We start from the raw sequence: 14,822 nt of genomic DNA on the forward strand, positions 1-14,822 counted from the left end.
CCCAAGAAATGCCACCTAGGGCTGACTGAGGCCCAGTACCTGGGATACCTCATTGGCCGGGGGATGCTGAAGCCACAAACAAAGAAAATCGAGGCCGTAAAGGACTACCCTCAACCCACGTCAAAGGAACAGGTACGTGCCTTCTTGGGGTTGGGGGGTACTACCGGAGGTTCGTGCCTAACTTCTCTGCTGTAGCTTCCCCCCTCTCAGATCTCACAAAGAAGGGCCAGCCAGACCGGGTTAGGTGGTCAGCCGACACAGAGAGGGCCTTCCAAGCCCTGAAATGTGACCAGCGCGCCGGTACTGCGCAACCCGGACTTTGCCCTCCCATTCACGGTGCACACCGATGCGTCCGAGACCGGGCTTGGCGCAGTTCTCTCGCAAACCTTCGATGGAGAAGAACACCCGGTCCTCTATATCAGCCAGAAGTTGTCCCCCGCTGAGAGGAAATACGCAGCCGTCGAGCGAGAGGACCTGGCAATAAAATGGGCCATAGAGGAGCTGCGATACTACCTGGCTGGCCGGCACTTCGTCCTCGTAACGGACCACGCCCCCCTACAGTGGATGGCCAAGGCCAAAGACATGAACGCCAAGGTAACCCGTTGGTTCCTCGCCTTACAGGACTTCTCATATCAGGTCCAGCACCAGGCAGGGGTCCAACATGGTAATGCAGATGGGTTCTCGCGGCGAGACACACTCTGGGCCCACCACCGAGCGGCAATAGGCTCGGAGCTGAGGGGGGGGTACTGTTGCGACGGACTGACAGCCGGCGTGCATAATAAGAAAGTCGCTCCTTCCCCGATTGCCGCGCAGGCACGAAGCGGACAGCCTAGTGCCAAACACACCATCAGAAGGACCACCGGAAGGACCATCACAGTGGGGCGGGACCGTCGACGCTACACCGGCCGGCGACTGGGGAGTCTGTCGGGAAAATTCCACTACTCAGGCGACGGCGGAAGAGTATAAAAGGACGCTCTTCCGCCCGTGCGAGGAGGACGGCTAAGATACAGACTACGTGCGCATTCTTCAGCAACATAGAGGTATTCCGACCTTTAGCACGACGCCACCATTACGCTAAGCTCTCTCTCTCTCTCTCTCTCTCTCTCTCTCTCTCCTTCTCTCCCCGAAGGTTTGAGTGAGGACGAGGCCGCCGGGTGGTGAGATCGCATACGGCGGTGGATGACGGCACAGGGAAAACCCCCCCACACACCTCCTGGGAACCCCGACACGCCCTCGGGAGCGTCGCAACGCCAGCCACACCCCCACAAAACCCCCTCACACTCACGCACACACGCCTCCTCACTGCAGACAGCACCCACATAGAAAAATAAAACCCTAAGTAAGTCCTCCAGTGACCGCCGCATAGGCAACGCACCATGCAGTACCGGAAACGGGATGAACGAACGACTCGAACCCAAAGACTCGAGACGTGAAATAATCATTTCTGTTTCCGGGGAACGGATGTGACAAATGTGACGTGACAAAAGATCAGGAGATGAAGTGAACTAACAGACTGCATAGCCTCAAGACCCAGCTAAGCTATTAATGAATCATTTCTGTTTCTCATAATTCGGCCTTGGTTGCATTAGCCTATAGTTTATTTGATAGTTTATTAAGTACTAGATGTGTTGGGAATTTAACATGTAACATTTTAATTATATTCTGCTGAAAGGAACGAAACGACTCGAGAAAAGATTAGTTCATTTTACTGAACGAGACTCAAAGAACCGAGTCAGTAAAATGATCTGAACTTCCCATCAGTTGCCCCCAATGAGGTGGGACTCAGAGGGGAGGTGGGACTCAGAGGGGAGGTGGGACTTAGAGGGGAGGTGGGACTTAGAGGGGAGGTGGGACTCACAGGGGAGGTGGGACTTAGAGGGGAGGTGGGACTTAGAGGGGAGGTGGGCTGGGAAATGATATATATAAATATAAAATCACACAGTTTGAGGAACACAGCATTTCAGACAGCAGGTCAGTGTAACAGTGCAGGAGTTAAGGTAAGTGTACTGCAGTATTGTAATGAGAACGTTGCAGTTAAAGCGTTACAAGACGGCTGTTTGTCAGGACGATCGCACACACAGTAGTTAGGAAGGAAGCATCAGATGTTGGTTTTTAGTTCACAAAGTTTCTGCGAATGTTTAGAACTATTTCAGTTTACTTCACTTTCGAATGACGTTTTAATAGCTGATAAGAGCTTTGTCTTAGTCAGGCGCACGCCCTTGTCGCTGTTTTTTAATGGAGTAAATTTCATGTCAGTTCATGTTTTTAGTGTCATATTTTCACTGCCTTTTTTTATTTATTGATTTTTATTTATTATATATATATATAATTTGCTATTTCAAAAAATATATTTCTCCTTCAGATTTTGCAAAATGGAGTCTCTTTCAGTGGCAAACACCAATTTTGCACTTCACCTATTCACCAAGATCAAGGAAGGCAACAAAACCGGGAATGTCTTCTACTCTCCTCTCAGCATCTCTTCTGCGCTGGCCATGGTGTCTCTCGGAGCTGCAGGCAACACAGCAACTCAGATGTCTGAGGTCAGAACAAAAATAATAATCATGCAAAATCATAATAGTTATATTAATACACATAAGACAATAAATGTTAATAATCATGGAGTCAATAAAGGTCGAAACATGCTTGGTTAGAAAAATAGGTGAAGAACCAGTTCATCATTGGAGTGGAGAATGTAGAGTCCTGCAGCTCATCACCTTGGGAAATGTGTTTTGAAGACAGGATGTGGAGGTTGGCTAAAACTTAATTCCAGAGAGATGCTAGAATAGAGAGAGCATGATTACTAGTGCTATACAGCTTGGTAGCAGGAATAGTACAGTTACAGAAGAAAAAAAGGGAAGGTTTGGATGAGTAAGAGTTGGTAAATGGTGACATGTTCAGACAAGTAGCAGTTAGCAAGACTGTTCAGGGATATTGAGGGTATTTTAGTCTAATCGGTACATTTCCACCATTGGCATTTGCACGTGTATTTTATTAATAAAGAAATATTTCATAAATTCCTTACCCGTCTGTGGTTTTTCTATCACAGCTTAACTGTGGTGTCTTTCTTGCATGATGTTGTCTTTTGGCAGTATATCATGAATCAAACCTGTTAGTTTGCATACTTGGAGATTTGCGACTGTTCAAACAGGATCAATCCAATGGGTAGCCTGTGAATGTAAAATCCAATCCCCAAACCATTGTGCTGTTAGCCGAAGTGAGTGTTTTAACGTTGAGCATGCTGATACTGAATGGAACTGACTAGCATAGTTTAATTTCAGCATAGTCATCCATTACAAACCATCTACAGCATGTGAACTAGATACAGCAGTAGGTCATTTACTTTATACATTTTGGCAATACATAAAGAACAGGTTCCCAATCCTGGTCCTGTAGTCCCTGCTGCCATTCACATTTGAGTGTTTTCCCAGCTCCCAACACATCTGATTGAACTAGTCGGCTAACAGCTCTTAACACTAAAATGTGCAGGATAAGAGGTACTCCAGACCAGTGTTCGGATCCTGTGCTCTGAAGACATGCACATAAATTCATCACTGTCATTTCTTTATAACTGAAGATCTGTTTAGTTGCTACCCCAACTCAGTTCCCTTCTTTTGATGGGGTAGGATTCAGTTTGTCTACTGTGATTATAAAGAAGGAACATCACAGGACGCATGGTGAATGTGGTGGAAATTCACCCAGATGGTACATTACGTAAGAAGATATGTAAATTTCTTCATGTTCTGTGGTGACTGGTAGAAATTCTGTGGAAAATTTCTCAACTAATGCAAATAAAAAGCAAGACTCATCATACAGCAGCCATTCAGACTGTTTATTGGCCCTTGGCAAAGGTTCTCACCACATGTGTTATATCCACTGCTTGTGTTTTAGCAACATGCCCCTAAAGCAGTTTGTTTAGTGAGTGTGATTCACTTCATTGGAATTGCACAATAACAACATCAAGAACAATAACAACATTGTCGAGAGAAATGCAAATCTTGGTAATTACTCTGGGCCTGGTTTGTCACGAGGACAATATACAGTACAGTGTAGTAGTTGATAAATTATGTTTTACCAGGCACTCCTTATTTGCAGTCCTTCTTAATATAAAGGCATTTTTGTGCTTGTTTAGGCAAGGCCACTTATGCAAAGCTTAGATCATCCTGAAACATGAGTAGGGTGTAGGGGAAAGTGTGTCCCTTTAATTCCTGTATGAACAGTTTGTTCTGTGCAATGGATCTGTATATTATAATAAACATGGTAAAATCCTGTTTCATGATTTTTAAGTCCACATTTATATACTAAGTATATGACCATGCAGGCACGAACAAATTTTACTAATGTTCACGCAAACAACTTGTGTATGCAGTTAAAAAAGATTTTGCAATTCTGATGATTAATATGTTACTGTAGGTCTTGTGCTTCAACAAACCAGTGAAGCCTAAGTCTGTTCAACCAGTAGCAGTCCAACAGGCACAGCAATCTCAGAAGGTCCAGTTACCATCGGCTTTACCAAAGGTTATTGGATGCAAATACTCCGTGGAGGCACTAACATCCATGGGGAAAAGGCATTATTTTGGCAATAACATTGGTGATGGTGGTTAATGGCATACATATAGGTGCTTCTCCTTGGTGGCGGATAACTGGAACCAGTGCTGCCCTTCTTTTTGTGCATTTGTACTACACAGCTTACATATTAAAAAGTATGACATATGAACCACAGTTTTCACTTGTGTCTACTAATTTACTCATGATTTGTTACGTGAATCTAAAATTCTCTCAGGATGGAGGTAATCTTCATTTACCACAAATTTGTCCTGCTTTTTATTAATAACAAATAAAAAAAACCTTTGATTATATCTCCATCCATATTACCTAGGTTCTGCACCACAACAAAGCCAAGGACGACGTCCACGTCAGCTTCAACAAGCTGATGGCTGAACTGAACAAAGCAGGAGCTCCGTATGCCCTCAGCATGGCCAATAGACTTTATGGAGAGCAGACCTACAAATTTGTGGAGGTAAGATTTGTGGATACAAAGATGTGCAAAATAACCTTTCTACCATACACATTATGTATCATGATATAGAGCTGTGCTAATAACAACCCGACAACAAAACAGTAGTGTTACACACACACACACCGCACATATATACACGTGTATGTGTGTGTGAACTAACATTTGTAATATAATGAGGCAATTTCTATACGATATATATTATTCTATATGGACATGGTAGTGGGTCCTGTGGGGTTTTGACTGGGTCCTGTGGAGTGAGAAATGCTCACGCCATTTTAATTGAAATCATTCCTGTATTCATGACTCAACTCTAGAGCCTTTAAAGCAGTGGTCACCAAACCTCTTCGTTGAGATCTACCTTCCTGCAGGTTTCATCTCCAACCAAAATCTAACACACCTGTTTTAGTTGACCAAGAACTTCTTAAAGCAATGATTGGGTGGTCATGTGGGAATGATTATGTTTGGAGCTAAAGTCTTCAGGAATGTAGATCTCCAGGATCAAGGTTGGTGACCACTGCTCTAAAGACATGTGTGTATACAAGGTTGCAATTCTATCTGGATAAAAACCATGTTTCAAATGATTAAATAAATCTGAATTATCTTAATAATGTACAGTTGGGGTACTCAATCCCAGACTCTGGTCCAATTATGCACGGACACGGACTTGTCATGCACTCGGGTAAATCTGTAGTTGAACTTGACACGGACTCGGACACTCCGGAAGTTTTCTGAGTACAGTCGAGTCTGCCTCATGAGACGCATCAAATAATTGAAACGTCAACTCGAACTGCAGGATACAATATAGTGTGATACAAATGAAGCTGTTTTATTATTGTATTTTCATACACTTGTAATATAATAAGTTCTACATACACCTCTATATCCCTTTTTTCATTGAAACCATTTTTTATAGGAAACTATTTGGAGTGCTGACATGAAATAGAAATATTAAATGGCAATGGCAAGATGTAATAGTGGTATTTTTTGTTATGTTTATGTATTATGCCATTGGGTTGTGAAGGTTAAAATATTAATTTAACAGCTCAGTGCTGAGTTTATAATTGCAATTTCAAATCTTTTCAGTTTAATTACTTTCTGGACTCGACTCGGACTGAGCCATTAAGGACTCGGACTTGAGTCTGCCCCTATTGGACTCTGTTGACGTTCAACTCTGTTGCATTTATTCTCCAGTAATTGTTGATCTTCATGTATTTCATTGTTTTTAACTGATTTTCTTTTTTTAAAAACAGAAATTTCTGAAGGAGACAAAAACACACTACCATGCTGAGCTGGAAACTGTTGACTTTAAAGCAAATGCAGAATCTGCACGGGTCAATATTAATAACTGGGTGGAGAAGCAAACAAAAGGTTAGTACTTAAACATGTTTTTGAAATTTCCATCTAAAATGTATTCATATAGTGTTTCCACTTCCATGGGAAGTAAAATAGTTTGATTAACAGATTGTAAAATCCTTGAATGTAATTTCACTGCATCAAACATTCCCAAAGTAGGAATGTCACAAAGTCGGATAGCAGTTAGCTTTAATCTTCAGAAAATCTGTTGCTGATAAGTTGAGCCATGATATTGTTATTGGAGCAATACCATACAGCGCTGTGAAAAAGTATTTGCCCCATCCTGATTTCTTCTGTTTTTGTGTATCTCATACTAAACAGTTTTAGATCTTCAAATGAAATACAACATAAAACAAAGGCAACCTGAGAAAACACACAATAGTTATTTATTTAAAAAAAAAATTTAATGATGCAAAAAAAAAAAAAAAAAAAAATCCAACACCTATCACCCATGTGAAAAACTAATTGCCCCCTTAAACTTAAAATCTGGTTATGCCACCTTTAACAGCAATAACTGCAACCTAACGCTTCTGATAACAGGAGATCAGTCTTTCATGTAATTTTGACTAGGATTTACTCCTACGCTTTGGATCATTGTCTTGCTGCATAATCCATTTGCACTTGAGTTTCAACTTACGGACTGAAGACCGGACATTCTCCTTTAGGATTTTCTGGTAGAGAGCAGAATTAATGTTTCCCTCAATTACTGCAAGTTGCCCAGAACCTGAAGCAGCAAAGCATCCCCACACCATCACACTACCTCCACCATGTTTGACTGTAGGTATGATGTTCTTTTTGTGGAATTCTGAAAATTTGGTTTACTCCAGATGTAACGGGACCCCTGTCTTCCAAACAGTTCCACTTTCGATTCATCAGTCCACAGAACATTCTCCCAAAGTTCTCCCAGGTTTGAGGATCATCAAGGTGTGTTTTGGCAAAATTCAGACGCGACTTGATGTTCTTCTGGGTTAGCAATAGTTTTCACCACGCCACTCTTCCATGGAGCCATTTTTGCCCAGTGTCTTTCTGATAGTGGAGTCATGAACAGTGACCTTTACTGATGCAAGAGAGGCCTGTAGGTCCTTTGATGTTGCCCTTGGCTCTTTTGTGACTTCCTGGATGAGTCTTTGCTGTGCTCTTGGAGGAATTTTGGAAGGTCAGCCACTTTTGGGAAAGTTCACTACCGTGCTGAGTTTTTCCATTTGGAGATAACGGCTCTCACTGTGGTTCTTTGGAGTCCCAGAGCCTTTGTAATAGCTTTGTAACCCTTCCCAGACTGATGTCTTTCAATCACTTTCCTCTTCATTCTCTTTTCTGGAATTTCTTTCAGTTTTGGCATAGTGTGTTACTGGGTAAGACCTTTTAACCAACTTCATGCTGTTGAGAAAGTTCTATTTGTGTGTAAACACTTTTGTATAAGTGTGGATGTGACTGAACAGGGTTTGCAGTGATCAGGTCTGGTTGTGTCTAGTCCAGCTGATCTCCATTATCAGTGCAGTTTCATAGATTTGGGGAATTAGTAACTATGGGGGCAAATACATTTTCACACAGGCCCACTTGGTATTGGATAACATTTTTTGCTTCAATAAATAACATTATCATTTAAAAACGGTATTTTGTGTTTACTCAGGTTGCCTTTGTTTTATCTTAGATTTAGTTTTAATTTCTGAAACAGTTTAGTATGAGATCTACACAAAAACAGAAGAAATCAAATACAAATACTTTATTTCAGCACTGTATAGAGGGCTCTTGTGACTTTAGTGAAACACTGACAATAAATTGTGTGTATTTTATTATCAGCATGCTTCTTAAGCTGATGAACTTTTTCTATCCATGTTTACCTTCCACAGATCTAGTCTAGCTATAATTCAAACCCACTTTGTAGATTGTTCCTGTCATGATTCCCCCTTGAAGCAGCGTGCTCTAAGCGCGAATGCGCGAGCACCTGCTTGTCCATTGTTGACAGTAGTGACATCTGGACACGTGTGTTTTGTTTATGTTTCTGTCATGTCTCCTCCCTGTTCTGTCATTTGCTGGGATTTCACGTGTGTCTGTATTGCCCTTAGCTGCTAGCAGTTTAGACACTGATCATGTCCACATATATACCGCGCGACTCCCAGCACACAACGCGGAAGATGATGGTAGAGTTAGATTAGTTCGTGTAGTAGTCATAGTCACGTTCCATGTTTAGAGTACGTTCACGCTGGATTATCCGCTCCCAGTTCCTCGTCATAGTTCATGTTTCTCATTTTGTTTATCGACCCTGTTTTCCGTGACCACGACCTTGATTCATGTTTAACCCTGTGTATGCCTGTTTGCCGATCGCCTGACCTTCGCCTGTTTTGGAGTACGTTTTTGGATCACATTTGGATTTGTCTGCGTGTCTCTCTTTTAAAATAAACAACTGTTCATACTGCACTTGCATCCGTCCTATCTCCGCTCCGTCATGATACATGACAGTTCCCCTGTGATCTTGTTGATTTTCAGTTATATTATTTTGTGTACTCCAATTCAATTCAATTCAATTTTATTTGTATAGCGCTTTTTACAATAGACATTGTCTCAAAGCAGCTTTACAGAAATATCAACATGGTATACAGATATTAAAGGTGCGAATTTATCCCAACTGAGCAAGCCACTGAGTGGCGACGGTGGCAAGGAAAAACTCCCTATGTTTTAAGAGGAAGAAACCTTGAGAGGAACCAGACTCAGAAGGGAACCCGTCCTCATCTGGGTAACAACAGATAGTGTGAAAAAGTTCATTATGGATTTATATGAAGTCTGTATGGCGTTAGGAGCAGCCTTAGTCCCAGCAGTCTGGAATTAGAGAAGATTTGAGCTCCATCCAGAGGCAGAAAGGATCTGGATCTCTAGTATCTCCATAAATTCATGTGGGGCTCGGCGAAAGGAGAGAGGGAGAAAAAAGATAATTATGACTGCGAAGTAGTAGAACAGAATCTAGTCAGGGTAGGCTTGAGTAAACAAATACATTTTAAGCCTAGACTTAAACACTGAGACTGTGTCTGAGTCCCGAACACTAATAGGAAGACTGTTCCATAAACAGTTCCTGTTCCACTGTACTCCCTCAGTACTAGGATACTACTACTTTATTCTTCTTCTTCTTCTTATCATTATTATTATTATTATTATTGTTGTTGTTGTTGTTGTTGTTGTTGTTGTTATTATTATTATTATTATTATCATTATCATGATCATGTTCTACTTAACTGCATGAAGAAATGTTTTCTTTCTATGCAGTGGTTCTATATGAATGTTGTGTCTGCTTAACAATATGTTTTTGTGAATCGAAATTCTCACAATAGAAAAGATTAAGAACTTGCTGGAAGAAGGAACTGTTGATAATTTGACCAGACTTGTCTTGGTGAATGCCATCTACTTCAAGGGCAGCTGGGAGAAGCAGTTTGATGTCGAAGCAACACAGAAGCGTCCTTTCAAGCTGAACAAGGTGGGTGCCATGCAGTTACAAAAAAAATGCAGTCTCTTACCCTTTCCTCTCCTCCTTCCTGTCCTCCCCTGTGCACTCCTGTCTTCTTTTGTGCACTCCTGCCCTGTCCTATTGTGTTTTGTGAGAAATTGCACTGATATCTTGTGGCTAAGAAGTTAAATGGTAAATGGTGCACTTATATAGCGCTTTTATCCAAAGCACTTTACACTGTGTCTCATTCACCCATTCACACACTCATACACCAATGGTGGCAGAGCTGCCATGCAAGGCACTAACTTGCCATTGGCTGCAACTTGGGGTTCAGTGTCTTTCCCAAGGACACTTCGGCATGTGGAGTCACGTGGCCTGGGAATTGAACCACCAACCCTACGATTAGTGGACAACCTGCTCTCCCACCTGATCCACAGCCGCCAAACTAAATATAGATATAGCTACTTCAGGTTTTTTAGAAAAAATGTTAAACCGTAAATCTAAAAAATCTTTACCTAATAATATAATTGCATGAATCTCGTCTTTCCTCCCTTCTCCTGTGCACCCCATCCTCTTTTGTCTGCTCCTGCTTATTGCCATTTTGGAACCTCTCCTGTTTTGCTTTGTGAGAAATTGCACTGATATCTAACAAAATATAGGCATTTAAAAAAAAGTAAACAAAAACAACCAAACAAAAAAACCCCTAAAGATGAAAAAAAGTAGCACTGTAACTTACGTGCATGAATAAGGTTTTCTCTGTAGTGGAGGTAAAAACTCTCCAGTTAAAAATCACAGCATGATCCCCTTATGGAAACGGTGGTGATCTGTCATGCATGTTTGTGAATTGTGAATCCCCCCCCCCCCCTTACATTAATGTTAAATAATGTATTTTAATATGTTTTACACACAGAAAGAAACTAAACCAGTGCAGATGATGAATCAGGACACAGAGTTTCCCCTGGCCTTAATTCCTGATCTGCGGTGCAAGATTCTTGAAATACCATATAAGGGCAAGGAGCTCAGCATGCTAATTATGCTACCTTTTGAGATTGAAGATAACACTACTGGCCTTGAGAAGGTGAATGATAAATCTACTTAATTTATGTATAAAATGATTTTTTTATAGTGTTATATATATATATACAGTATCTCACAAAAGTGAGTACACCCCTCACGTTTTTGTAAATATTTGATGATATCTTTTGATGTGACAACACTGAAGAAATGACACTTTGCTACAATGTAAAGTAGTGAGTGTACAGCTTGTGTAACAGTGTAAATTTGCTGTCCCCTCAAAATAACTCAACACACAGCCATTAATGTCTAAACCGCTGACAACAAAAGTGAGTACACCCCTAAGTGAAAATGTCCAAATTGGGCCCAGTTAGTCATTTTCCCTCCCCGGTGTCATGTGACTTGTTAGTGCTACAAGGTCTCAGGTGTGAATGGGGAGCAGGTGTGTTAAATTTGGTGTCATCGCTCTCACACTCACTCATACTGGTCACTGGAAGTTCAACATGGCACCTCATGGCAAAGAACTCTCTGAGGATCTGAAAAAAGAATGGTTGCTCTACATAAAGATGGCCTAGGCTATAAGAAGATTGCCAAGACCCTGACACTGAGCTGCAGCATGGTGGCCAAGACCATACAGCGGTTTAACAGGACAGGTTCCACTCAGAACAGGCCTCGCCATGGCCATGAGTGATGCCAGCATTGCTGCAGAGGTTGAAGGGGTGGGGGGTCAGCCTGTCAGTCCTCAGACCATACATCGCACACTGCATCAAATTGGTCTGCATGGCTGTCGTCCCAGAAGGATGCCTCTTCTAAAAATGATGCACAAGAAAGGCTGCAAACAGTTTGCTGAAGACAAGCAGACTAAGGACATGGACTACTGGAACCATGTCCTGTGGTCTGATGAGACCAAGATAAACTTATTTGTTTCAGATGGTGTCAAGTGTGTGTGGTGGCAACCAGGTGAGGAGTACAAAGACAAGTGTGTCTTGCCTACAGTCAAGCATGGTGGTGGGAGTGTCATGGTCTGGGGCTGCATGAGTGCTGCCGGCACTGGGGAGCTACAGTTCACTGAGGGAACCATGAATGCCAACATGTACTGTGACATACTGAAGCAGAGCACATACTGCCGCAGGGCAGTATTCCCGCATGATAATGACCCCAAACACACCTCCAAGACGACCACTGCCTTGCTAAAGAAGCTGAGGGTGAAGGTGATGGACTGGCCAAGCATGTCTCCAGACCTAAACCCTATTGAGCATCTGTGGGGCATCCTCAAACAGAAGGTGGAGGAGCACAAGGTCTCTAATATCCACCAGCTCCGTGATGTGGTCATGGAGGAGTGGAAGAGGACTCCAGTGGCAACCTGTGAAGCTCTGGTGATCTCCATGTTGGAAGGCAGTGCTGGAAAATAATGGTGGCCACACAAAATATTGACACTTTGGGCCCAATTTGGACATTTTCACTTATGGATGTACTCACTTTTGTTGCCAGCGGTTTAGACATTAACAGCTGTGTGTTGAGTTATTTTGAGGGGACAGCAAATTTACACTGTTACACAAGCTGTACACTCACTACTTTACATTGTAGCAAAGTGTCATTTCTTCAGTGTTGTCACATGAAAAGATATCATCAAATATTTACAAAAATGTGAGGGGTGTACTCACTTTTGGGAGCTACTGTGTGTGTGTGTGTGTGTGTGTGTGTGTGTGTGTGTGTGTAATTATATATATATATATATATATATATATATATATATATATATATATATATATATATAATGTATTTATGTATTATATAATTGTTTTATAATTTTTTTTAATATAAATATAATTTATTTTATATAACAGCTTGAGCACCAGCTCACTTATGACAACTTCATGGAGTGGACACAGCCTGATAGGATGCGCACTGTGGAGGTGCAGGTGTCTTTGCCACGATTCACACTGGAGAAAACCTATGACATGAAGGAGCTGCTCATCAGCATGGGCATGGTAGATGCCTTTGACAAGGGCAAGTGTGATTTTTCACACATGTCTCCTTGCGATGACCTGGTGCTCTCCAAGGTGGTGCATAAGTCTTTTGTAGAAGTGAATGAGGAAGGCACTGAAGCAGCTGCAGCCACCGCGGCCGGCATGATGACGCGTTGTTTCAGGCCTACCCCCAAAGAGCTCTTTGTGGCAGACCACCCCTTCCTCTTTTTCATTCAACACAAACCAACCCGAAGCATTCTCTTTTGTGGACGCTACAGCTCTCCTTAAATTGCCCGATGCTCTGAAGTGCAATTATAACTCTATGCAGTCATTTGATGTCATAACTAAATAAGTGTGCACTGACTAAACATGTTTAGCTTAAAATATGCAAATATATTTCCTGACATATTTCCAATAAAGCACTTTGGCAAAATAGGTTGTTATTCATTACTTACATAATGACCTAAACATGTTCTTCATATCAAATATCAGTCTTTTATTAAACAATCTTTGTCTTTATATTTAAAAAAATATGCCACACGGTGGAGAACTGGGTAGCATTGCCACCTCACAGCTTCAGGGCCCCTGATTCAATCCTTACTCTGTTCCTGTCTGGGTATTCTCCCCTTGTTCATCTGGGTCTCCTCTCACTGTTCAGAAACTTGCAGATAGGTGGACTGGCTACACTAAATTGTCCCTATGTGTGAACGAGTGAGTGAATGTGTATGTGCATGGTGCCCTGCAGTGGACTGGCATCCTGCACTACTGCAACCCTGACCAAGATAAACAGTTACTGAAGATGGATGAATGAAAACAATTGAAATAACAGTAATAAGTGTATTTTAACATTAATTAATAGCTTCAATTAATTATTGCTATAATTAATTATTAATTCATCAGCTAATAATAATGTTAATTGAAAGTAAGGTTCCACCATCTACGGTTTTAACATATTTAACCAATTACAATGGAAATAAGGGAGGCACTTGAAATGTAATCTTTTCTGCTGTCTCAGATAAAGCAGCAGTCAGACAAAACAAAATGAACAGAAAAGCCAATTCACTGACGGGGAAAGGAAATGGGAGAAGAAAGTCAGGAAGGAAGAAACTGCTAACTGTTGAATAGCTGTTTTCTTACTGTTTGGTGTACACATGGCAATATATAGCTGTCTTATCCACTGTCCTACGCTAGGGTTTTTGTGGTAAAATTCAATTTCTGGAGGAGACTCGAGGGTCTTTATGATCCATGTGCAGGAGGTTTATAACAATGTATGCAGATCCAAGATTTGCCTTTTTTCGTATTGAAAAGGCCATGCAGAGTAGTTCCTAGGCAAAAACATTCCAAATCACAATCTCAAGAATGAGAGTAGAGACTGGTGGTGTTATATTGGTGGAGACTATTATTCTGTTAATAATGAAGTCGTGTCTCTCATGAAATAACAGGTAGCTTCACTAATGGTTCGCCACAGTGGTAGACAGCCAATCAGAACTGATGTCCTGGAAAATGAGTTAGCCAATGATATTTGAGGCTACGGTCAAGCCAGTTGGGCCCGCCCACTGCTGACAAAAAGAAAAAGTATTCGCGCGAGCAGAGCACTGAGATTGTTCCCCCTTTTCCGTGCGTGAACTTTTGTTTTCCTCTCGCGGTTGTAGTTTACCGCGCGTGCGGGCGTTAATAACTCGCTCGGATTTTTGGCACGGATTTGCCGTCATGTTTTACGCGCTCAAAATATGATCTTGCGCGTGCAGAAATTTGACACAAAAATAACGCCATAACCTTTGTAAGGATCTGGCTAGATCCTCACGGGTTTCTCAGGAAAGTTAATATAACTCAGCCGGACACAAAGTGAAAGTGCTGTTCTTTGTTTATTGCATTGAAGGATACCACAGGCTTACACATGGTTACAGGTCGGTCATTAGAAGAGGATTAACCGAGTAAAACATCCCAAAAATGGTACCTCACCTGAGACCCTTACCTAAGTAGGGCTACAGAAAACAGTACCATTAATCACACTTTGCCTGTTCCACATAAC

General features: G+C 41.7%; 1 protein-coding gene across 3 annotated transcripts; it reads left to right on the top strand.

The window, feature by feature from the left end:
- The first annotated feature begins 1,885 nt into the window (after positions 1 to 1,885).
- LOC128601544 (leukocyte elastase inhibitor) lies at positions 1,886 to 13,225 on the top strand. Of its 3 annotated transcripts, none has more exons than XM_053614823.1 (8): positions 1,886 to 1,997; positions 2,363 to 2,540; positions 4,411 to 4,515; positions 4,877 to 5,017; positions 6,268 to 6,385; positions 9,694 to 9,836; positions 10,717 to 10,884; positions 12,668 to 13,225. In XM_053614823.1, the coding sequence occupies exons 2-8, from the start codon at positions 2,373 to 2,375 to the stop codon at positions 13,076 to 13,078; spliced, it is 1,254 nt and encodes a 417-aa protein (XP_053470798.1). In that variant the 5' UTR covers positions 1,886 to 1,997; positions 2,363 to 2,372; the 3' UTR covers positions 13,079 to 13,225. The 3 variants fall into 3 exon arrangements, with proteins under 3 accessions (XP_053470798.1, XP_053470799.1, XP_053470800.1); XM_053614824.1 differs by having other exon boundaries at positions 1,923 to 1,971; XM_053614825.1 differs by lacking the exon at positions 4,411 to 4,515 and having other exon boundaries at positions 1,923 to 1,971.
- Positions 13,226 to 14,822: the final 1,597 nt, after the last annotated feature.

This window comes from Ictalurus furcatus, chromosome 25 (assembly GCF_023375685.1).
Source record: "Ictalurus furcatus strain D&B chromosome 25, Billie_1.0, whole genome shotgun sequence".
Classification (NCBI taxonomy): Eukaryota; Metazoa; Chordata; class Actinopteri; order Siluriformes; family Ictaluridae; genus Ictalurus; species Ictalurus furcatus.